The 25,981-nt window shown below is 38.9% G+C and overlaps 3 protein-coding genes across 5 annotated transcripts in view; 1 reads left to right on the top strand and 2 right to left on the bottom strand.

The window, feature by feature from the left end:
* The window catches only part of LOC136244206 (T-complex protein 1 subunit zeta-like), a 9,044-nt gene extending 5,300 nt beyond the window's left edge, over positions 1-3,744 (bottom strand). The window contains exons 1-5 of the mRNA XM_066035751.1: positions 3,564-3,744; positions 3,445-3,508; positions 3,344-3,394; positions 2,746-2,889; positions 2,037-2,150 (exon numbers count right to left, since the gene is read on the bottom strand). Coding sequence (XP_065891823.1) covers positions 2,037-2,150; positions 2,746-2,889; positions 3,344-3,394; positions 3,445-3,508; positions 3,564-3,700 — 510 coding nt within the window. The 5' untranslated portion in view covers positions 3,701-3,744. The remainder of the gene's footprint in view (positions 1-2,036; positions 2,151-2,745; positions 2,890-3,343; positions 3,395-3,444; positions 3,509-3,563) is intronic.
* LOC136244208 (cell cycle checkpoint protein RAD1-like) lies at positions 3,728-25,981 on the top strand. The gene is made up of 8 exons (XM_066035755.1): positions 3,728-3,886; positions 4,705-4,860; positions 6,165-6,271; positions 8,036-8,147; positions 8,192-8,314; positions 8,578-8,642; positions 12,553-12,697; positions 25,804-25,981. The coding sequence occupies exons 1-8, from the start codon at positions 3,752-3,754 to the stop codon at positions 25,828-25,830; spliced, it is 870 nt and encodes a 289-aa protein (XP_065891827.1). The 5' UTR covers positions 3,728-3,751; the 3' UTR covers positions 25,831-25,981.
* On the bottom strand, positions 17,157-19,221 carry LOC136244207 (integrase/recombinase xerD homolog). Of its 3 annotated transcripts, XM_066035754.1 has the most exons (3): positions 19,082-19,206; positions 17,856-18,852; positions 17,157-17,526 (listed from the first exon to the last, which is right to left on the bottom strand). In XM_066035754.1, exons 1-3 carry the CDS (start codon positions 19,122-19,124, stop codon positions 17,523-17,525), a joined length of 1,044 nt encoding a protein of 347 aa, XP_065891826.1. In that variant the 5' UTR covers positions 19,125-19,206; the 3' UTR covers positions 17,157-17,522. The 3 variants fall into 3 exon arrangements, with proteins under 3 accessions (XP_065891826.1, XP_065891825.1, XP_065891824.1); XM_066035753.1 differs by lacking the exon at positions 17,157-17,526 and having other exon boundaries at positions 17,576-18,852; positions 18,904-19,221; XM_066035752.1 differs by lacking the exon at positions 17,157-17,526 and having other exon boundaries at positions 17,576-18,852.

The following is a 25,981-nucleotide window of genomic DNA, read 5'->3' as shown; positions in this document are numbered from 1 at the left end:
CTATTGGGATGGATATTCCACAAGCAAGGAATGAATTCTTAATAAGATCTTCACTTAGGCTATCCCAGACTTCCTTCACCCACTGCACACAAAGAAGTTTGCTTGGAGCTCTCATGTTGCCTGCTGGAGTAAATGACATTTCACCAGACAAAAGCCACTCCTCATATTTACTCCTGTATGCCTCCTTGAATGGTTTGTTCCAAGAAACATCGGCAGGTTGAAGATGCTTTGTTAAACCACCAGGCACAACAACCACATCTGATCTTGCTTGTTTCACCTTTGCTTCCACTGAGTCAGTGAGATGACATTTGTATGCATCCCACACAAGCATTCTTCTGTGAAATGACAGTGTTCCCCAAACTTTGTCTACCCAGATTTCTGTTAACTTCTCATTCATCCAGCCATTTTTACTGTACTCTACAACAACTCCTGGAAATCTGAGCAGTTGGGGATCCCTTCTGACCCCTTTGAACACAATAAAAGGCTTTAATTTATTGCCGTTTGCCATTCCTGTTAAACACACAGTAAACCTGGCTTTGTCATGACCAGTGGTGAAAATTGGAACTGATTGTGCTCCAGTTTGAGTTACGGTAGTGTTACCAGCCATGTCCATCCAGCATGGTGTCTCATCCATGTTACCAATGGCTAATAGTTCATAATTGTACTTAAAGCGGAGCTTTCTAGCCTTCATAATAAAACTTACTACCTTGTCAGTCAGCTGAGGTGGTAGCCTTTGTCCTACTGTTGTTCTTCTTCGCAATGAAAACCCCCAACGCTTCATGAAATTGCAGAGCCAACCTCTACTGGCCGCAAATGGCTTGTTACTACTGCTGCCTAGTTCAGCAGGAGTGCTGCTGTGACTCAACTCGAGGGCCTTGCGCTGAATTGCCTTTGTAGTGACACGAAGGTTTCGTGACCTCAAACCTTCAATGTATGAAGCCAGTGCTTCAATATCTGGATACTTCGCCTTACGTCCTCCACCAACCAGCCTCCTCTTCTTCGAGTCGGTATCTTCTAGACGTTCCTTCTGCAATTTCCATTCTCACACTCTCTTTTCGTCCACTCCAAATTTCCTGCTAGCTTCCCTATTGGTTGTGCCTTCTGCACTCTCAACAACCTGTAACTTAAATGCAACACTGTAATTTCTTTTCCTTTTGGCAGAGCTGCTTGCTGCCATTGCCAGACATGTGAAACTTGAATAATAGCCGCGGCGTTTATTCAAGGGCGGCGTCTATACTCAAAATTGATACATTCATTGTGGCCACTATTCAAATGCGGCGACTATTTGAGGTGCGGCGTTTAATCAAGTTAATACGGTACTTGTTTCTTTACTTTTTTGTAACATTATTATGACTGATGAATCTCATATACTGAAAGTGTGTGAATGTGTGCCCCAACTATCAAATACTGGCTGAAATGTGAAGTGGTCATTACACTTCATTTTCAACTTTGAGAGCAAAAAGAGCAGCTTTGAGAGCAACTTTTTAAAGAACACTTTGAGAGCAATCACTATGGAAAATACAGACTCCAGTAATTGTCACAAACATAGGCGTGCTAGCTACCATGAATCAACACTCAAGCAGAGATAAATGGGATGCAAAAGAGGACACAGGTAGCTCCATGATGCATGCATTGTACATACTGCAGTATGCCAAAGGCATCTGTCGGATGTCAAACAGCAAAATAATCAAGCCTGAAGCCTTAGCCATTATCAAGTTACACTTATATGGGGGTATTAGCAAGTATAAGTCAGGCAGTAGAAAATCTTTTTAAAGTATCAGCTTGTACTGAAGGCACTTTTGAGTTTGGTTATACATGTACCTAACCAATATTGACAAGGTGTCATGAAGGTATTGTGAGGCTGGACTCTTGTCAATGTGTTTTTTTTTTAGATAGCGCAAACCTTCACGATCCCTAGTCACCACTGTACTGTATAATAAAGCTTTGTTTATGAAGCAGCAAGTCACTAAGAATAAGCAACACGTACTACACAACACAAAATTTACAAGACACACGTTATACTAACAGATGTGTACCTCTGTTAACACATCAGCCACTTGTTGACTCAGTTTGGTCCTTAGTGACGTGCTAGCAACACTGATCAATGTGTCCCTATCTATCGTATTAGTAACCTTCACTTCCTCTAATACCTGATGATGACAAATCAACAAGAATTACATGAAGTAACAAAACATGGTACTGTCATTATGTGTTATGTCATCAGTAAACACAACAGTAAAAGAAATGGTAACCTTCACCAGCAATACATCACAGCACATCATGTGACACTAAATTACTCTATTAGCACAATTATATTTTTATTTAGCAGCTTGTGTAAACCATAAGATAGTTTACTAAACAAAACAGGTGGTTGCATTACACCACAGGATATACAACTCCATAAAATACTCTACACACACTTTCTGGCTAGTTAGACAATCTTAGTAACCTTGTTGGGCCATGTCGTTCAGAGTCTTAACAGCAACTTGTTATTAGGACTGTTGATATGTTGGGTCATCAGTCTGAAGTTACGCTCATTAAATTACCATATACATAATTGGTAATCTTCGCCTAGAGCTAATTAATAATACATCACATGACCCAAAGCAAACATTGCCATTTGAAGGACACAGTACCTAAAACTGTTTCATTTTATAGTGAACCGTCAGATTTGTTTTTCACAAATTCTGCTGTACCAGTGTACCATTTTCATGAATTGAAATGACAGTAGTACAAGGTCTATACCTTTAGAGCTTGTCCTTTTGCAATATCAAACCCGTCAGTGACAATACTGGGGTGTAGTCCCTCAGATATATACAGATCTGCTTGTTTGAGTAGTTCCCCAATTATCAGTACATTAGAAGTAGTACCATCACCAGTAGCATCATCCTGTGAACATGTGATATATATAAATTTTATCCAACATGTATCACTCTTAACAATCTAAATGTACCTTCACATAGAGTAACAAAAGGAATTGCGAAGCCAACATTCACAGTTGTACAACTAAACAGAAACGTTCTGTATTGTTACAAAAAGATTATTTCAAAGGTGTAATTTTTAAAATGTCAAGAGGCATGGTTGTGCAGTAATACAGTACATGCACAAGTACACCTAGGACAGACTTGGCTTTTTTTGGCTAGACTTGCTAAATCCACGAAGGAATCTGTGATGGTATGCTCAATTTGTTTTGTGTTACACTACCATGGAAACAGTCTGTTTATAAGGCAACCACTGATAACAGCAAATACCTTGTTACACTTTTTAGAAAAAATGATTCAGCCCATAAACAATAGACACATGCCTGATATTTACTGAAGTAAATTACCATAGCACAATTTACCTGAGCTGTAGATGCTCGTGCTATTAAAGCAGCTGTCGGATGTTGTATTTGCTACATACAAAAAAGTACTAAGTAAACATCACCAACTCTGAAATTCTTACCATTTCATGCAACAGCACGTTTCCATCTTTGGTCAGTTTAATATCACCAGCTCCAGACACTAACCTAATGTGTGTTTTAAAGATACACTAGGTACCACGTGCGCAAATTTACAACGTACATTTTCATAGTCCCTTTGGGTCCCAAGTTAGTCCTCATAACCTCTTGTAGACCTCTAGCAGCGTTGATATTTAATTGCAGGGCCTGTGCCGCCCTGGTTACCTCTGCTTTAGGATTGAGCGCCTTTACCGCAGACATCTTGATTCTTCAGCACGTGGAGGTCTCCGTAAACTAGTACTATCCGAGTGTATGCCTGTATGGTGCGCATGTGTTAGGAGAATGTCTTATCCAACTAGTCAGCTTGAACAGAACTGCGTGCTGTACGCTAGAATGCAGAATGCTAGGAATTTACTGATGATATTGAAAGCGATTAACTTCAAGGAGGTGGGTTTTGTCCAAGTTTGTGATGTCACAGGGAGGTTTGTTGTGTTCTACTGCCACGAGGATCATTTGGCGCCATTAGAGACTAGTACAATACCAGCTATATAACTATAGTGTTCACCTTTACCTTAGCTATACAAGATTTTTTTTCGTACCCCGGGCTAGATGGTCTGCCCTTGCCACTATCCCTAGCACCAGTTGGCATGTGCTGGACAACTATTAGAAGATAAAACAGGTTGGACTCAGTAGTCCCTGTGCCCATCAAAGCAGCCCATCTCTGGAGAGACATCAGCTGATCGAAGTGAGATGGACCTGCTATCATGGATGCACACTGTTGCGAGCACAACACAAGTAGTCTCTGAACAGTCAGATATTCAGTGAAACTATGCCCATGCCTAGCTTGCTACATTAGACTACTGAAACATGACTGAAGCCCCTGAAATTGATTTGTATTTAGGCCACTCCAAATAAATTCTCTGTTTCCCAATCCTGGACTCAGGCATATTTGCATTTGTCAGGTGGGCGGTCCATTTCCATTATAAGATTGGCAGCTTTTCAAGCCATTGCTTGCCTGGCACAAACATAAAAAAGCATGTGTATGTTTACACCTTCATTTGTTTATGACTTAAAAATGAATTTGTACCAACTTGATAGCATACTGATATGTGAGCTGGCACTATTACAAGATCACTTTTACTGAGCCTGTAACGTATACTGTAAAATAATGGAAGAAACAGAATAATTGAATATTTAGAGCTAACAACAACCAGATGTGGACGGGAAACAGAATTTATTTAATTTTGTTGTTGCTCATCACACAGATGGCTACTTGTTTCCTGACAGCTAATGGTATTAAGGTGACAGTAGAGGATGCCAAATGTATGCAGGCTAATGCCTTCATCCAGTCTGGACTATTTGATGAGTATCAGTGTAGGAAGAGCTCAGCAATATTCAGGATAAACCTGTCTGTGTTAATGGTATGCTATGTTGTACAGTGTTACTTTTGTGCACTACTACAGTGTATTATGGGATAACAAGTTACTGGTCCCCATGACTTCACATCGTTGTCACGTTGTACTGTAATTATGTACATGTATAAATTAAGGCTTAGCAGGTACTACACTATTTTGACTGTAACACTTGCATACCTTGTAGGTACTAAATTGTTGCGTTTGTGATTTATGTAATTTTGAAGGCTATCCAAGTAATAGCCAAGGCTATTCAATAGGCTATTCAAAACACGGAATTATGGGCCCATTAATTTTATCACACAAGTCATATATACGAGTCTTTGGAATGCTGCATCCGCTACATTCAAGGATTTGCTGTCCACTATGCACTCCACACACTAACCGCCAGCGAATGCTCCACATTCTCACCTATCATGATTTTTCTGTTAACTTAGTGATTTAGCCAGGATTTCGCCAAGGGACTTGAAGGGAGCACTAGCAATTTCATTTAGCAAACACACCATGACTAGAGTAGTGGCACTGAGTCACCAGTTTCCTGTCTGGTTCGTCTATTGCGAGGTCCTCTGCTTCACTGTTGTCATCCACTTTTACCAGGACACTGTATGTAATACTCTAGAATGAAGATACTGCTAGATATAAACATATTCACTCTGCCAATGCATCATGCTAAGACTCAATTATATGATTCACGTGATTATATTGACAGATGTGGAATGCCATTCCGTAATTCCGCATTTTAGCAAGAAACTTTCATGTAATTTCATATATTTTTTTACAAAAAGTGGTATATAAATTCACATAGTTCTCAAAAGTGTGGCAATGTAGTATTAGGGCTGGCGATACTACCGTTTTAGCGATATATCGCGATATTTTGCAAGTATCGAAATCGCGATATTTTGTTATTAACTATTGTGATACCAGGCCTGTACATTGCTGTCATTAAAAATCCATTTGTTATGCAGTACTAGGCTAAGAATCCTTGTAAGTGATAAAGTTCACCCACCTGGTTTCCCCTGCAGAGAAGTGTGAACACCACAACATAACCTCAGAGCATGTGTTACAATAACTGTTACTGTAAACAAGAATGATAGTGGCTAGTTTACTATCACCTATAAGGACTTCCTGCAGGAATGCTGAGCAATACAGTATGTAGCAGCAGCTATGATTGACTTATTCATAAGTATCGTGAACTATTCAGTATCATGAATAGTGGCTTCAGTATCGATCGTAATACTAAAATGGCAGTATCGCTCAGCCCTAGTAGTGTTACCAGATTTATGATCCATACTATATGATTTGATGTTTTGCAGGAGTGTTTGGGAATATTTGGATCAGGGAACAGTTTTAGTGGAGCACCAGAGACATATGCCAGGCTCAAGATGTACTATTCTGGATATGGAACACCATTGACCCTAATGTATGTGTATGAGTGTGTGGTGCGCGAGCGTTTGCGCATGTGTGTGTGGTACATGGGTGCGTGTGTGTATGATTGCATATATGTATGTACAAGTATTAATTTCATATTGACAGATGTAGTGGTTAATAACCCATTGATGGCCAAATTCTCTGGGACCACTGGCCAAATTGCCGAATCGCATCACACTAAGTGTTCAATACACAGAACTACTTAGTAACCATATATCTAAATATTCACTATAAACTAAGAAGGTTGACTGTGTTGTTTTTGTTTACATAACAGTAACCGCAACAAAGTTATCAAACAACAGTCTAAACTTCGGTACAAACCAGCCCAAATAAACAATGGAATCCCAACTAGCTATTTACTAAGGTGTATTACTCTCCAAAGAACTATTCTATACAGTATACTTATGGTGCAATCTGTTCCACAGCTGGTTTCTTTGTGATTTGTCCCATTTCTGCTGTTGTACATGTGTATCTGCACTCGTGTCCACCATGCCACGTCTGGTTGACTGTCAACTTTACCTGTCTCCATTGATGTATAACACTTCCTTTGTTAGTTTTCAATTCGAAGAACGATTTAATTTGCCTATTATAAAAGGTTATTCTTTATGCTATTACATAACAAACGTGCACTAGTCCGGGAAGGATCCAGTTATCCAAGAAACGGGACTTTTATGGGCGTGTCCGTTTCAGTACTAGCACATCTTGCTATGAAATACGTTTTACAAGTAATGGTGAGGCTAAAGTTTATGCTGTGAGTGGGTTGTGATGCCATGCCGCCATATGGTGGCAGTGGCCGTTAATGGGTTAATCATCTGCCATATTTCCATTAATTAGTTGGTTACATTAACAGTTTTGACTGTATAAACAGAAGGAATTTTAAACTTGGATTAGGGATCAAAGAAAAAGTATGAAACAAGGGAATAGCAAAAAAAGTTGTGATAGTATATACCTCCAGATGTACTAATGGACATTTAGTCCCTATGCTTTATTCTATAACCATGGAGGTATAGAAATCTCTCTTGTTTCACAAGTATGTTCAACAATTTTTTACTTTGCCAACTTAAAATCCCTGACTTCCCCTACTTGTTAATTTAATGAACCCACACACACCAAGAATGGCACCAGGCATGCCATAAAATTAATTTTGTGCATCCCTGACTATGATTTACTGAAAACCATTATGTTTTGTTTTCAGCTATGTTCCACCTGTTACACATCATTACATACAAAATACATTATGACTAGTGTCTCTGCAATCAATCCAGTTGCTATGGATAAGAGATATTTAATGTAAATAGGGAGGCCATATCAAATTGACAATTTGCATTGTCAGCAAATAGAACTGGGACATAAAGGAGGACATGGTTAAGTCCATTGTATGTGTATTGTATGTGCTGTGGTTGGCGAAAAGGCACGTCTCAATATGAAAGCAACGGTGAATAGTGAAGAAGTAAAGCCCATAGCTGTCAAGTAATCCTTGGCTGGAGGCATCAGGCAGTTAGTTAGTAGAATAAATTCAGCTTGTTGGGGTAGGTCTGAAGACATTTCACATCTAACCAATACTGCCAAGCTTTCATGAAGGAAAAGTGAGGCTGGTTCTTGGGTGATATTTTTGGGGCAACCTCAATGATCCTTAATATACTTGTTGGTATGAATCTCAATTGCTCTGATGGCCAGCATTGGCCATAGCTATAGTCTCTATTTGTGACAGTAAAGCATTTGCCATACATTAATTGTAATGTTTTCTCATACATAGATTAGAAGATGGTGGGGTGGTAACTGATTGTAGTATTAAGACGCATGAGGCTCAAGAGACATTGGACTTTGAGTTTTACGGCACTAATGTTGTGAATAAGATTATCTTAAAGGTAGTTGTACAGACACAGTACCACCTTGATAAATATTATTACAGGCAGAATGTCTACGAGAAACTTTCAATGATCTAGATATGACTAGTGAGGTATTGAAGATATTGATTTCATCAGATGCTCCATATTTGCAGTTGTCTACATTTGGACACAATGGGAGTACCTATGTATGTCTGGTTGTATATGTTACATGTAGTAATGTGCGTTATGTGAAATATATTGATATATCGTGATAAAATGGATTTTAGCTATAATTAGGGAAAAATGTACCTAAGATGTCATTGTACAGTAATGTACGCTTTTTTTTTTTTTTGATAAAAGAGTTTGCAATGTTGTATATATGCTAGTCATGTACCATTTTTGTACTTCTAGTACATATATCACGCACCACTAGTTACATGTGTAGAGTATGTGTTTGGTTGTGTTGTAGATTGATTATCCAAAGGACTCTTCTATAATTGAATCATTTGAATGTAGTGAGGCACAAACAAACAGGTAAGTGTGATACATTGTGATATATGTATTGCAGTACACACACACACACACACACACACACACACACACACACACACACACACACACACACACACACACACACACACACACACACACACACACACACTAGGGTTGGGCAATGTAATGATATATCGTTGCTATCATGATAAAAAGTATGAGACGATAACTGTATCGACACGTTATGATATATCGAGTTTATAATATATTGCTTGTAAACATAATAAAATCTCATTAATGTTACTGCCTCACATTTGCAACAAATCACATTTATATGAAGCTATATGCAGTGCTTAGTTGTTTATGGGATAGATATAACAAGCCATAGTAAAACTTGTACATATGAATATAACATGGTTTTTCTAATGAGCATATAACATATAATATCACGATAATATCAATTATTGTGATAAATGCTCCACAATATATCGTGGTATACTTTTTTGGTATCCCCCAACCTTAACGCGCACATGCACACACACACACACACACACACACACACACACACACACACACACACACACACACACACACACACACACACACACACACACACTTCTGCTTGTCTGGAAACCATCATCTCTGCCCAGTCCTCATGATAAGTACACACTTACCGAGCTAGAAGTTGCTGAATAGCCCATCTAAAAGCTTTTGAATTTAGGTTAGGAGAGGGAACTGACCTAGCCAAGAGATGTTGAGTAACCTATTTTACAAGCTGTTGAAATTAGGGCAGATATCAATTACTGAATCAAATGCGAAGTAGCTATTACTTTTTGCTATCAGCTATGTTCACCCTGTTATACAGCACTACTATAAACAAAGAACAGTAGGAAAAGCACCTCTGCAATCAATCCAGTCACCACAATATGGATGATTCGCAAGCCCCAACTACTTGAGATTGAGTGGTAGCCATTATGCTTCGCTTTCACCTATTTTAGTCCATTACACAACATTACAAACAAAGAACAGTACACACGAGAAGCATCTCTACAATCAATCCGGAAAATACGAGCGAGATACCTACACAGCCACAGGTCGTACTATCGCAAGTCGACACCTTGCATTGTCAGAGGAAAGAACTGGAACACAAAGCAGGACAAAGGCAAGTCCATAATGCGTGTATTGTGTGTGCTGCGGTTGGCGAAAGGGCACACATCTCGCAATGTCGAATAGTGAAGAAATCAAGCCTGTAGCTATATCCATTGTTGAGTTATGCTTAGCTGAAAGTATCAGTTAGTTGGCCAGAATAAAATTCTGTTAAATAGAGAAGTTTTTAAATTCCATAGAAACTTTTTGGAAGGGTTTGAGGTTGGTCTGAAGATATTTTTGGGCTTGGCTGTGCCTAAGTAGTACTGCCAAGTTGTCATGGCTTTACATTATGCACTACATAGACCAAGTAAGTCCCTGCAATTGTCTACGGCCTATCCACACATTAACTCTGGCGCCATCCTTTCTTTTGATGCTTTATGTGCATACATACATACATACATACATACATACATACATACATACATACATACATACATACATACATACATACATACATACATACATACATACATACATACATACATACATACATACATACATACATACATACACAAGCAAGAGCATATAATAGAAACCAAGAGTGTCGAATGGTGTATTAGCCAGTGATCAATGATTGCATAAAATAACATGGATATTTCAGTAATTGTTTGTTTATGCTTGTTCGTTTACGCAAAATGGTAATTTGAATTGCGTACATGGCAATGGGTCTTTATTTGCCAGTTTTCTGTGTTATTCAACCAAGTATTCAGTTATTGTACAAGGAAAGTATAGTAAGGGCCAAGATAACTCCAGCTTGCTAAAACAACGGTTGCACAAACGAGCATGTTGCCACGCCTTCAGGGATCCACTTGGCAATGCCAGATTTTTAACATCAGCCATTTTCCTTTAATGCTACGTATCATGTTTTCACTTGAGTTTAGTAGCCAAATTGGGCTAAATACAGTAACCCTTAATGGAAATATAAACACAATTACTAAAATATCCGTGTTACTTCACGCAATCATTGATCACGGGGTAATACATACTCTTGGTTTCTGTTATATACTCTTGACACAAGTATAAGTTTGATTATGGATCATAGAAATAAAAAGTAGGGAAACAAGGAAGGTTGCCTTCACCTGCAGATATACTGGTGGACATTGTTAATCCCTACTTCAGCCTATACCCAGGGGATTAAATGTCCACTATATCTGTAGGTATAGGAGGCCTCCCTTGTTTCCCTACTTTTTATTTCTATGATCCCCACTCGAACTTAAAATTCCTAATCAAACTTAAAATTCCTAATTTTCCTTATACTTGTTTGTCTACTTTTTTGTAACATTATTATGACTGGTGAACACATATGTATGTATGTATGTATGTACTTATGTATGTATGTTTGTTTGTATGTGTGTGTGTATGTATGGGTCAATTCCGTGACACGTGAAACCTCACAATAAAACTTAAATCAAAAGATTTTCAAAATCATAAATACTCATACGCCTTATTGTTTTGATTAATACTACTGGACAATTTTTTTTGGTCAAACAGCTAAGTTATGGCGGTATTATGATGAACCATTTTAAATGTAAAATTTCATCATTTTGACACTTTAAAACTCAAAAGGGCAGAAATTCCAACTGATAAGGTCATTTTAGTCAATAATTGTTTAATGGATCAATTTTCACATGTTTTGCAAGAAATTATCACGAAAATCTTGGTTTGGGAGTGTTAAGTGGTGAACAATTAGGGCAATGCTGTACCGTACATCCGTAATGTATATACACACTAAAGTTTTTGTAGCAGTGGATACACAGCTATAAATTTTGTGTTATAAATAAGCTTCTAATAAGGCACAACTACATGCCATAAAAATTGTGATTCTATTTAAAGAACAGTTAGTTGGTGTTACTGATGTACAACTTGTCTGTACATATGTCTGTAACATGAATGGGAAACCCACCAGTATACTGCTTTCAAATGTTGTACAACAGCTTTATGATAAATTTTGTTTCTTCTTGTCAACAATAAAGTACGTAACTGAGTTCAGCTCTCTTTAATACATGGTCATAGAATTAGAAAGCAATTATAATGGAATGACCATAAAATTCTTCCAGATCTACTAGAATCAGTTGGTAGCAGCCTTGTTGTCAGTCACCTTACCACACTGTTTTAATGGCAAATGGAAAGTACTAAGCAGCAAATAAATACAGTATTCTGGTGACCTTGATTGTAGTAGATGTTTCTATACATTATCTGCTGTTTGGCAGAGACTGGAATCATTGGATGTACAGGGTGTATCTCCTTTGAGAATTTAGGCTACCAACAGCTGTACAATTTGCATTGGGACACTGTCATTGGAATCACTTCAGCTAATGTTCTGATATTTTCAAAAAGGAGATGGGCTCTCTAAAAGGGAGTGAACTCCTAACCTAGCTTAACCTGAGTAATCTGCCTCCCAACCCACTTTTGAGATTACCTATTACACTAAATACATTGATGATCCTTTCTTGGCCAGTTAAAATGTGTAAAAACTTTTACAATATCCTGTTGTAATTGTATCAAAAATATTTTAGAGTTTTAATCTATGTATTGGAGTTTGAGCAAGTTTCCACGTATGTCTGTAACACTTAATATTATCCTTTTCTTGTCCAGTTAAAGCAAGCTAAATATTTTTACACTGTGAAGGTATGGCAGGTATATATGTCCTTGTGATATTAGTTTGGTGAAACAGTACTGTGTACTAATAGAGTAAGCAGAGGAAGTGTGTGAATGTACATCCGTAAAAATGGAATTGACCTATGTATGTATGTTTGCATGTATATATATGAATGCTGTATGTATATGCTTTGTTCTATTTCAGCTATCAACTACTGCTGTTGAAGCCATCAACTAAAGCATTGAGCCAGGCCAGTAAAGTGTGTATCAGGACTGACAGCAGAGGATTTCTCTCATTACAGTACATGATAAGAATTGAAGATGGTCAAATATGTTTTGTGGAATATTTGGTTAGTATTTCATGTGTTCAAGTGCCAAGGACCTTTTTTGTCATCATGCATTGTACATGTAGATCTTATGACATGATAGCGATAAGACTACATGTATTGTATTACACTTTGTAGATGTTCTTGTTTGCTTAGGGTTTGCCTCAAAAAATGCATTGTGTGACTTTCTTACATAATGCAAGAAGGTGTGTGTGCGAATAATTTTAAAAGGTTCAAGTGATTAAGAGTAGTAAACAAGAGATGATGGTGGCTATGAGGGAAAATTCCTAAATTGGCCCGTTTTTCCATCTTTTAAATGCCAATGAGGGATTTTCCCACATTGCTAATAGGGATTTTCCCTCATAGCTACCATCATACCATCATCCCTTGTTTCACTACTTTCTATAACTGGAACTCTACTTCGTTTCATTCAATTTTGCACAAGTTTTAATGTTTTTTGTTTGTTTGTTTGTTTGAGCAGAGCTATAAGATACACTGTGGCTGTGACTGCTGTATTAGAGTATCTCAGTCACGCTACTCAACTATGCAGTAAATTAAGCTAGGGGTGTAGTACAATACCTTGTTTTCTACAGAGCTAGATTTTTGAGGGGGTGGAGCTTCATCAAGAGATGTTGTGTGGTGTTCTGGTCACTGAAGGGGCATGGCTCATTACTATATTTCCCACTACCTGATACTACCAGTTATACTATAGTCTGCTAAGCACCTCAAATAGTTTTGTTGTGCTCCTTCAAGTTAGCAGAAAATTATTTCCTTCATATGGTTTCCTAGCATGAAAAAGAAGGTGAACATGTAGTTGAAGATAAAGGAATAACAAAACGTGGAAGGTAGACATTTTCCAGAACCACAAAAGGTACATCCCGCTTGTGAGTTTGTTGTTGTGGCATAAAATGGCAGCTATACGATGCTTCATTTGGCCTTTAGCCTTATGACTGTGATCAGGCAGTGGGGAAGGTAGGTCAAAATACAGGTTTTGATGTTGATGTTTTTAAATTCTATATCTGGAGCCCTGTTGAGTGTTTTGTAATTTTTAATGCTGATGTAATATTGAATGGAATAAAACTATTTCATGAAGGTGATGTTTTGTCACTAATAATTTTCTACGATGGCTTTTAGACATGCCATTTGCTGCGCGCCACTTTAGGGGGAATCCTACTTAACAGTATTGTCATACTGTTTGATTCAGTGCTGGGTAAAGATTATAGGAAAACTCATTACATAGTAAGCACAGTTCTCGAATTATTTCCTTTTGTTGCAAAATTGCACCGTATAGTTGACAGAGAAAAATTTTCAATGATTTCGAGGTTTTAGGGGTTAACAGTGAAAATTTTATCCTTGAAATATTTACACTTCCATATATACAGTCTTGCATTTGTTTGTAAATCTGTGAAGTTTTAACATTGCTCAACCTCGACCCCTTGAAATATTTAGTAAATTACTTCTCTAACATCTCCAAGAATGTTAAGCATCTCTAAAAATAATTATTGTTTGGTAATAATTTTAACTCTGAAACTGTTTGTTTAGGCTTCGTTGAGTGGTTTTGATGCTTCATAGATGGTACGATATTGTTACTTGATATTGCGATGTAACTATATTATCAGCATGCTTTAGTTAGTTGACATTTTAGACCTTAACTACTAGATCCAGATACAAAGTACAGTCTACAAACATTTTTACTAATGACAGAATTAGGGTTTGGGGGATAGTATGAACATATCAGAATATCAAGATAGTATTGCTATCGTGTATCTCCTATCATTTGAAAAATTGCTATCGGACAATAATCAAAATGCAAATATTCATGCAAAACACACTTGTAAAAATAATTTCGGGGACAAAAATCAGACTAAAAAGGCTGTTCAGTCTCTTAGTCAAAACCATATCCCTCTGTGAAGGTAATAAGTAGATTTTCACTACCGTTATACTATTATCTATCATGAACAGTGACATACCACTGTTCAAAATTGAAAAATTCACTGTCGCCCAGCCCTAGACAGAATTGCGTTGGCATGTTTTAATAGGCTGTTTCTTTTTTAATGAACGGTATTGCAGTGTTAAAGCATAGATACTAAACCTCTCCCCGGGATTGGAAACGCCGTATACTACCATAGAAACTCTCCACGTCCGCTAAGCACGAAATTTTTGAGAGGGAACTTGTCTCCCGGTTGAGTGCCCGCCAAGGCAATTTGAGCTGAAGTCGAGCAATTTGAGCTGAAGTTGAGAGAAGTAGCAGCTAGCTACATCTCTCAACTTCAGCTGCGAGATGTAGAAATACTGGAACTTAGCTAGCTACAGTATTTCTTACTCTGCAGTGACTGTTTAGAGACATATGAACGTCGTATTTGTGTATGAAATATGTGCGTATAAGTGTAGGTTGTTAACTACAAATAGCTACAAACTGTTACACATTTTGCTATTAATTTTTGTTGCATTCCGTTGTAGAACTAGAGGACTAGTATGTTTTGTCTCCCTATAAAGGATACTAGAAACTTTACATGGCTTTTGTTTTTGTATGAGAATGTGCCTTTTGAAGCATGGCTTTCTATTTGAGTATTGAATAGCATGTGGGTGGGGCATAGTATGAGCTAAGTTCCTTTTAAAGTTGCTGCTTAACTATTGTATCGTAACAAGGTTTGTCTCCCTCCGTAGTGTAAATAACAGTATACAGCGCTTTATGCTAGTTTACTTTGCATTTGTATAGGCTTAGTCTTTTCTAATTGGTTTTTCGAAGTGATGGTAAGGCTCGTACAAGGGCTCAACATGGTTCTTTTACAGCATAACTGAGTTAGCGTTTGCCGTTTCCTTTATTTGGATTTACAGCTGCGTAACTTCTTTGTAGGCAGGAAATGCATGCGTGCCTCACTGTAACTATGCAATTTATGTTATTAGCTAGAGATGAGACTATAAATTATGCTATAAATATTGCGTGAGATGACTGTTTAGTTAGAGTATTTGTTGAGTTGGGTTTGAGTATTTTATTTTTCCATGAACCAAATCATTATTATGTATATTACATGTAGCTAGCTGATGCCTTGGAAGCTTAAACTGTCTATCCAGCCAAAGAATGTCTACCGTAAACAGAGAGCTGCACACTCTAATTTTTCAGTGACTGTTAATCCTTGTTTTTCACTTAGTATTTCTTTGGATCATATTTCAATATTTTCTCTGTCAATACCATGGTACATTTTTCTGGAAGCTCCAGCACCAAGCTTATTGAATTTGCAGAAGAGACTTGTTGCCAGCCTTCTTTTGCCAGAAGGTTGTTGACATGTGCACATACTTTGAATGTAATTTTATGTGTATTACTTGGGCAAGCTGGTTCAATGTAACAGTGAATGGTGGCAGTCAAAATCAGCTCCTTTTTTCCCTCATAAGTGAAAGCAAGAGTTAATAATTGAGAGGAGAGTGTCCAACACAATACAGAGCCTCTACAAATGATTCAGCAGCGTGATTCAAAGGGATTCCTCTGTAAACTTCTGTGATTTTTAGTATATTCTATATGTGAAGATTGCTTTAATCATCACATTTCTTTGTTCTTCCCATGTGCAATCATCACATTTCCTTTTTCTGGCAGTGTGTACTTGTTAACACGTCTGAGAGAATCCCTTTGAAACATACTGAATCATTTGTATAGGCTCTGTATTGTGTTAGACACTCTCCACTATTATTAACTCTTGGTGAAAGTGATGGGAATCCTAGAGTGATACGCAGTTTGACTATTGAAGATGATTTTTCTTGGGTTTCACGAATAGAGGAAAAACTTTTGCCCTGTACTAGCACTACTATGACTACAATCCCAGAAAAGTTGGCTAGTGTAGCTGATGTGAAGATTGCTATGGATGCACTTGATACCCATAATCTTTGTGGTGGCAACAAAGATGATAAGTACAAGCCTATTGTAGATGCTAGAAAAGGAATTTTCCTCAATGCATCAGGTAACATCTTGGTAACAAAATGCATGGCTATACATGTATATATATATATATATTATGCTGTTACCTCTTTATTATGGACTCTTGCTGTTATGTATAGGTGAAAAAAACAGTAGCATTTTATGATCCACGTTATCAGACAATCCGATGTGATGACTGCCACCTACTTATACCACAAGGTCTAGAATGTTGTCCTGTCTGCCACCAGACTCTGAATCGAATGCTACATCGTTTTTTTGACAAATAAGGATAAGGATAAAACCAGTCGAGAAAGCCACACTACTTTTCAATGTTTAACCTCAGAAGAGAAGAATCAACGAATGAAACAGCTCCATCAAAAGAAAACAGAACCATTCAGCAGAAAGTATTTCGCACGTTTAACCAAGCTTGATAAGCAATGGGGAGTTACTGTTGATAACAATTTGCTTGGAGATCTCAAGAAGATAATGAATGACAACAGTCATTTTGTTGCAGAGTCATATCCTGAAAATTCATTCCTAGGATTTGTCAAATACCTCTTTACACTCCCACAACATACCATACCATACACCATACACCCACTATACAACTCTTTGGATTGTGCCACCACAGAAGGTTGGCTATAATAATTATTGACTCTAGCACAGCATACAATAAGAGACACTACAAACTGATCAAACTTGAATTATATAGCTACCTTGCAAAATCTGTATGTTTTGTGGAGTGGGGGCTAGCAAAATTATAATAAACTGAACAAAAAAAATTTGAGCTGACCAGCCCAGAACAACTCAGGGAAAAAACCTACAGGCTCACTTTTTTTTTTTTTTTTTTTGGCCATGTAGGAAAAAACCCAAAATGCTCCACTCCACAGTGTGTGTGCCAGTATAAAATCAAAATTATGAGTCTCCTCCTACGATCAGTTATCTAACATCTGAGTCAAGGAAAACTGGAAGGGAGGGTGGGTGGCCCAACCTGTAACACTTTTGTGGCCTAGAATGAATTATAATATTTCACAACACACTTTTATACCAAGCATCACGTGCTACGCATGACACAACCATGACGTATTAACGTGGGAGCTTATTTTCTGTCTAATTCATTTCATTCAAACGCCAGAAAAAACACCTCCCACAACATACCATACCATACACCCACTATACAACTCTTTGGATTGTGCCACCACAGAAGGTTGGCTATAATAATTATTGACTCTAGAGGGCACAAAGAAGGCGTTTATAGCTATATTAAGATACAGTCCCAAACTTTGAGAGACTTGTAGCCTACTCTCAATGTTATCCTTCACATAACCATCCTTTGCTGATTCTGAACGCCATCGCCCATGTCTTTTGAAGAGCCTATCGGGCACCTCAGCATTGGCTGCTGCTGTAGCACCACTAGCCCTCAATCTGTGAAGACCAAAGTCCTTGACATTATACCCCAGGCTAGACAGCTTCTTCCGAAAAAGGTCTCGCAAACAAGTGTAACTTATCTTTCCTGTGCCTCGCAACTCTTCACAATGCTTGGTTTTTTGTATTGGCCTGAAGAGGAAACGCTGATCCTCATGGGGTGTGGCTGTCCTAGCCATATAACGCTCGAGCATAGCTACAGGGCATGTCCGGCTTCCAGTTCTTGATATGACAACCTCGTCTCCTTGACGCAGCTGGTCTGTCTTACTCCCTAGAATCTTAATTGCTAGCATTTCTTCAGAAAACTTAATTTCGCATGGTCTCAGCCTTATGAGCTCATCAAACCGAAGAAAACCTGCAAATCCCAGAAGGCAGGCAGTAGCTAAGCGTAGATCAGACAGTGCTCCTGACTTCTCTGCATCATCAACGATCCTCTCCAGCATATCCACTGTTAGCAGTTCCTTCTTCACTACTGGTTTAGCATATGACCGCTGAAGCCCTTCCAGCACAGTCTTCACGAATAGGTTAGAAGATGGTGAAGCCAATCCTGCACTTGCATGGGCCCATGAGAGGGCATTACAGGCTTCTTCAGCTGCTGACTTTGACCTGGTCTTTTCCCCCAGATGCTGAAGGTAAAAGGCTACTTCATGAGGTTTAGCTGGCAAAGGCACCAACTTATGAGAGGTTGCCCATGTCTTCCACCTCCTGAATGCGCCCAAGTATTTCTTAACAGTGCTATTAGCACGACTATGGAGGACTGTGTTAGGTAACTTCTTTGCCAATTCCTTTAGCCCAGAATCTTCTAGCTCATCTAGTAGCTTCCAGCTTCCTTCTAGTAGAATACCTGTGTGTTATAATATTAAGCAGCCGTGTATAGTTTCTAGATACCATATACCCATGCATATCACCTAGAACAAAGAGAACATGTCACATGCACGTGGGATGAGTTTGGATCATCAATCAATTGAGGTGCAGCCGCATCATGTCATACACCAGGGTACTGGGTACTAAAAAGCTGTGGCAGTTGCCCATTCGGAACATCCTTCTATAACACACATAATATATACATATACCTCTGGTTATTGATAGAACTATATAGGCTGCACAAATGATCATTCACATTAGCACTGTAGGCAGAAGTTATCTGTATTAGCCTGCAGACTGTACATTCTTTATATTAGCACTGTAGGCTGTTGTCGTTCATATTAGCACTGTAGGCTGTATTGCTCAACATAAGCTCTAAGCATTGTAGGCTGCCACCATATTCAAAGCACTGGAGGCTGCAACTATTGGCTGAAGGCAAAAAATTGCCAAAACTCTAGCAACATCTCCTTAAACAACATGCTTTCATTTTATATATATATATATTTTTTTTTAATCTTTTTTTTTTTTTTTAATTAATTAATAATTTTTTTTTTTTTTTTGATGATTATATCTGTGGCTGTGCTACATTGTAAAATCTAGCCTCACTGCTAAAACTGGAGTATTAGGTAAACCCTTAAACAGATTTTGACCTGTTGGACCTGACAGAAAGAGGGCTTCACTATTAGGAAGCTCAGCTATCCCTACAACTGATTTTATTGGATTTATACCATCTGCAAACAATAGTGGCCAATAGGGGGAAGATATCCACTGGGGGACTATTAGAGTTCCTTTACAGTGCGTAGCTTGGGCATGCCGAATAACCCTTGGAATCAAATAAACTGGGGGACACCACCAATTATTCTCACATGTAAAAGCATCGACAGCCTCTGATCCAGCCGCCCAATACCTTGAATTGAACCGCTCAAGTTGGGCATTAGATGGGTTAGCAAAACGATCAACAGAGTGGGGGCCCCACAAAGAATCCAACCAGCTAAAAACAGAGGGGTTCAACATCCAGTCATCGTAATCGACGATGCGGCTATAGTAGTCTGCCAATTCATTCTGTTCTCTAGGAATCCACTCTGGCTCAATTCGTATGTTATTACTAGCACATGTAGAAAAAATTCCTAAGGCCTCTGCCTGCAAGGATGGCTTTTTACTTTCCATACTGGACAATCCTCACCACGTTCTGGTTGTCTGTGAACCAACGCACACGCTCATTCTTTAATTTTGACTGAAATGATTCTAATACCATTCTAACAGCTTTCAGTTCCCTCCACGTAGAGCTTTGCACTACCTCACTGGGTGACCACTGACCGTTGGCCACCTTGTTACCATGCTCCACTACATATCCCCCATAGCCAGTACTACTGGCATCTGAGTATACCACCCTCACTGCAGATGGTGTGGGCCATATGTTTCTACCATTAAATTGAGATATGTTATCTAACCAAAATTTGACTTCGTCCAAAGCTTCCAATGACAATGCTAACTTTTGGCACCATGAAGTGCGGTCATTAAGCACAGAATACAAGCTACGGGTCATTAGGCGGGTAACTGGGCCAAGGGCTAAGGACATTGAAATTATTGTGCCTATCAGACTTGCTAGTTTTCTTGCTGGGACCAACTGGGCCTCCTTCACTGCCAGCAACTTTGACTTAAGCATATCAAGTTTACCCGCAGGGACAGAAAATTCACCCATTGATAAGTCGATTAGGAATCCCAGCCATTCCATGTTACACTTAGGCTCCCATTCACATTTCTCATTATTTACAACGAATCCTGCATTTCCCAGGTCCAGCTTAACTTGGGCACTTTCTATTAAGGCGTTCTCCTTGCTTTTTACAGCTACAATTCCATCATCCAGGTACACAATAGCCTTCAATCCTCTACCACGCCAATGCCTTACCAAAGGTCTCATCAACTTGGTAAATAGGTAACATGCAGTTGCAAGCCCAAATGGAAGGACTTTAAACACAAAATAGTTTGTTTCACCGTTGGTTTCCCAATGAAAACCCAAATATTTTTGATACTCAGGATGTATATCAATATGATGATAGCCAGACTTTAAATCAAACTTAAACATATATTCGCCCGGCTCAAACATCAGGGCGGCTGTTCTTAGTTCTTCGTACTTAAAACTCAATACATGCAAATACTGGTTTATTTTAGATTAAGGACCAGACGAAGCTTGCCTGATGAGTTTGACACAGCTGAAAGAGAGCTACATATATATGGTCTGCCCTCCACTTGTGCTGCACATCTATTGTTAACCAGATTTTCAATTGCTTCAGATACAAAATCACTGTGGCTTGTGGCAGATTTGTGATTATGCTGGAAGTGTGTAGGGGGGATAAACTTAAGAGGCAGGCGATACCCATTTCTTAATACAATCTAAAACTGGGGGAGGGGCATCCAGCACATTCTCCCAGAACTCCATATTCTTTTTAAGGCGTCCTTGGACATCGGTTATTTGCTGTAGTCCACTGGACTCTGCTTCCCAGAATTTCTGAGTTATGTCAGGACATGCTTCACCGCCAGACATGCCATGATAATTGACCTGGTGCACATCAGGCATCCCATGTAAACCCTCAGACTTATGGACGCTTTTAGCATCAATTACAAGGGGCCTAACCATTGGCTCAACATCCAACTCTTGGCATTTAGCTGGCCCAGCAGCCAGATTATCAACACACCCTTTGATATTAACACACTTTATGTTATTAGTTGGCCTGGAAGCCAGACCATCAATGAACTCTTTGTATTTAGCTGGTTCAGTAACCAGGCCATCAACACACTCATTGTACTTAACTTGCCCAACAACTGGACTATCAACACATGTACAACAAGAAATTTGACCTACAAACTCAGACACATCAGCAGCACTGCTCACGACAGGCTGGTACAGAGGATACAAGCGGTCTTTCGCTTTGCAACTGGCAACCAGGTGGCCATATCCTCCACAGCCATAGCATGGTCCTAGCTTCTGTTGGTTGCAGTACTGCATACTCTGGTACTGCCCAACTGGGGCTCTGTATTGATATGGGGGCCCCCCTGTGGCCATTAGCGGTGGTGGCTGGTACACATCCCTCCTGTAACCAGATCCTGGTTGGTCCATAAAGGATTGCTGGCGTCTCCTCCTGTATCCCCCATTAATATGGCCACCACCACGCCGCTTTCTGTACGTAACTCCAGTCGTCTCCGATTCCTTCTTTGACTCCTTCTTCGCCCTTTTAGTTTTCTTTTCATCATCGGAGTCGTCGGCTAAAGGATCGGCTTCATAATGTCGGACGGCACCCCAATCAGAACTGTCGGCTATCATGTGTTTCTGCCTTTTATGCAAGGCCTTCGCACCTTCATCCAGACAGGCGTCAACTTTGGCCAGGGCATCCTTATCTGATGGGTCGGCTGCCAACTTCTCCAGCTCGCTGCGGGCCGATGAGATGGATTCTTGCATTCCGGAATTGAACGTAAACTGGTGTTCATGGCCTTTCTTCTGGAATGTATATCCCGACTTAGTTATCTTCTGGGAGAGATCCTTGGCCGTCTTTTCCTGCGCCGTGTTTACTTCTTTCCTGAGCTCCTTTAAGGAGCTCGAGAGCTTATCGTCAGCCTGTCGCTGAACGTTTTGGATCTCCCGCATTTCTTTCATTAGCTTTTCGAATTTGTCGTCATCCATCCTCGAACGCAGTCAAATAAGACAAGCCAACCTGTAACACTTTTGTGGCCTAGAATGAATTATAATATTTCACAACACACTTTTATACCAAGCATCACGTGCTACGCATGACACAACCATGACGTATTAACGTGGGAGCTTATTTTCTGTCTAATTCATTTCATTCAAACGCCAGAAAATACACATTCCTGGTGTTACAATTCATGAAGAACATTCAAGCTTTACGTGTGATCAATTCTACTTGCCATAAAATCAAAGGAAACTGTCGTAGACTTAATATCCCTTCTGAACAATTAATGATATTCAATGATGAGAACACACCTTTACCAAAAAGGAAGTGTAGACATTAGAGCAGACTCATACATATAAACTACATAGTAAATTGAGCAGTTTACATAACAATATTTAATCTGAGTTATTAAGTTTCTTACTGAAGTGTCTCATCGTTCACTTGCTTGTACAATTCCAACATAGAACTGGCGAATGCATGGCCTCTAATATTTACGAACAACTGCCTTAAAAGATTTGACGCAGTTTCATCATTTGCAGATAATCCACTGTAGCAAAAGCACCACTGAAATTGCACATCTTCATTTTGCAGAAGATTTTTTACCATTTCTTGTCTAGCGCCTTCGGACTGATTTTCTGCACTTGACTTTGTCCAGTGATCTTGTACTGTTTCTTCCATAATAGTGAACAAAGTGTAAAAATGTTCACTGACATGTTGCAGACCTCCTCTATCTATAAGATTGATCCAATCTTCTGATGTTTCTGACTCAACACCACCTGTACCCATTTCTTGTAAGCATAGAATCATACCTTCATTGCCGGGAATAGATGAAGATTGCAATCTATCTTGCAGAGTCCTACAAATATACCCAGCCACGTATCGTAGAGCATTCTGCTCTTCATATTGCAAGGGCTGGTTGGTTGGAGTGTCATCTGCCGATAATGCCTTTGGATGCTGTGCTTTAACAAGTTCTTTAAACAGTTTGTATGTCAAACTTTGATAAAGTATGGGTGACGTTTTCTCTTTTATATATTCCTCTAAAAATTTAGTCCATAAAGTGGTAAATCTCTGAGATGTACGTAATTGGTGGAAGAATCCCCAAAGCTTTTCCTTTCTAAGCCGACACTTGCTTGTACTCTTTGTAATGCAATCTTTTAAGTAGGTCATTAAAGAACTACTAAATGTAAACAAATGACCCTCATTCTCTGACTTCTTCATCCATTCCATTAACGCTAATGCAGTTTTTCTTGTACCAATAGCTTCAGGTGTGGGTAATTGAAATTTACTAATAGTATGTGTTCAACTGGTCTTATCAACTCTTCTACATACAAAAAGAAATGACAAATGTATATGGTAAAACATTTCATAATTTAAATAGAGGTTATGCACCTATTGAAGTTTTGCCCAGCCTATCCTCATGCGAGCAAAAGGAAAATAAAAGTGGATTAGATCAAGTTATGCCACAGGTGTGGGGGTTATTATTATTTTTGTTTTTACTGCATGTGCAGAAATCACAAATGATTATAATGCACAGATGTAATTACTTAAGTTGTTACAAAAATTATCCAGGGAAGGGAAATTAACTATATAGGGGGTTCCAAAGTTTAATCACAGAGGGGGAAAAGGAAAATTCATACGAGTCAATGTTTGTCATCAGTTGCCTGTAGTATCATTTCTTAATTGTGAATCATTAGGGGTGAAGTAATGTTTGGGGATATCAATAAGATCATTAATAATTTTATACATCATTATAAGTTTAGATCTCTCTTCTTTGTTGTAAAGGAGGTAAGTTGAGTGTGCTTAGCATGCTGGTAACACTAGAGTGACTTGAAAACTCATTTAGGCAAAATCTGGCCGCTCTTCTCTGTACTGCTTCAATTGTATTAATATATTTAAGGTATGGGGGTCCCATACAGATGATGCATATTCAAGCACTGGCCTGACCATACTTCTGTAATAGGTACATTTCACAGTGCTTGGACAGTGGCACAGGTTTCTGTAAATAAAGGCATTGATTTGGTTAGCTTTATTGGTTTAGGGAATATGGCCAATTCTAACAGCACACACGCCGGCACCATGACCAGATCGACTTTTTTTCCCTTGTGTGTGGGTGGGGAATAGCCACAAAAGAAAATGTCGGTCCCCCGAGTCGGTCTGGTCTACGCAAGTGTATGGTACCATCTAATTAACTCCCCACAACACGAAACCACCTTACATAAGCCTTAGCGATACTATAGCGACTATGTTCACCTTTGTATTCCATGTTCTCAACGGCAGCAGACGAACGACCAGCCCAAGACCTATGAGCCTCGGCCATAGCAACAAATTTATTGGAAAGTTTATGGTAAGACATGGAGTGCTGGCGCTAACACAATTTAAACTACAGGCGTTTCCAATCCCGGGGAGAGGTTTAGTATCTATGGTTAATGGAATTAGACAGTATTAAACACACAGATACCATGGTTTGTCTAAACAAGTATTAGGAATTTTAAGTTTGATTAGGAATCATAGAAAACATTAGGGAAACAAGGATTGTGGCAACACTTCAGTTTGTAGTAATCATCACATGAACATTAATTTATTCCCACAATCGATTTCGGTCTAAGCCAAACAGAGGGTGGTACCACTACCTCATCCACATCACGGCCATGCTTGCTTTGGTGAAAGTGGCTTGCTCTTTTAGAAGTGCAACCACTTTCCCAGGATACATTTCAATTTACACACTTAGATGTCTCCCTGTAAAGGGATATACATGGTAAATGTATCCTCTAGAATTCCTTTGATCTGAAGTGTCAAAGTGTTACATACTGCGGCATGCCAATAGGCTCCTGTAGGGCTAAAGCAACGTTGAGCAGTCAAAAAATCAACCCTGTAGCTTAGTTATTATTGATTTTGTACTACCAACCTATCTGAAGTATTTTTGGCCATTCTGGAGACACTTTTGGGCTTGATTCTACCTATAAATACGGCCAAGGTGCTATTGTGAGTCTGAGATACTGATTTCTGGTCAATATTTTTTGTGAAAAGGCGCTAGCCTCTAATATACAGTACCACTGTACTGTATGGTAATCGGTATATTGCTCAGCACTAGTTGTATGATGACTTTGCTCATAGAAAGGTGTAGTTACTGTGCCTCAAAGTTAACCATCACCTTGAGGCCTTGTCTAGTCCATACATACCTTATTTCCTCCTGTATCATTAGTTGATAAATGCACTTGACTTACTATTGTTTTCTTTAATAGTGTGCTCCAGAGGAAGATGAGGAATGAGGGAGTTATCTTACTAACTGAATTATGTGGCATGTGTACAGCCCAGTACTGAAGTATCATTGCTTGACTTTGGACTAAACAGTAACTTGATATTAATATGTGTTACTGCTTCCACTATTATTAATATTGTAGTGTGGTATTGAAAAGTGAA

This window comes from Dysidea avara, chromosome 14 (assembly GCF_963678975.1).
Source record: "Dysidea avara chromosome 14, odDysAvar1.4, whole genome shotgun sequence".
Classification (NCBI taxonomy): Eukaryota; Metazoa; Porifera; class Demospongiae; order Dictyoceratida; family Dysideidae; genus Dysidea; species Dysidea avara.
This window is presented reverse-complemented; position numbering and strand designations above follow the sequence as displayed.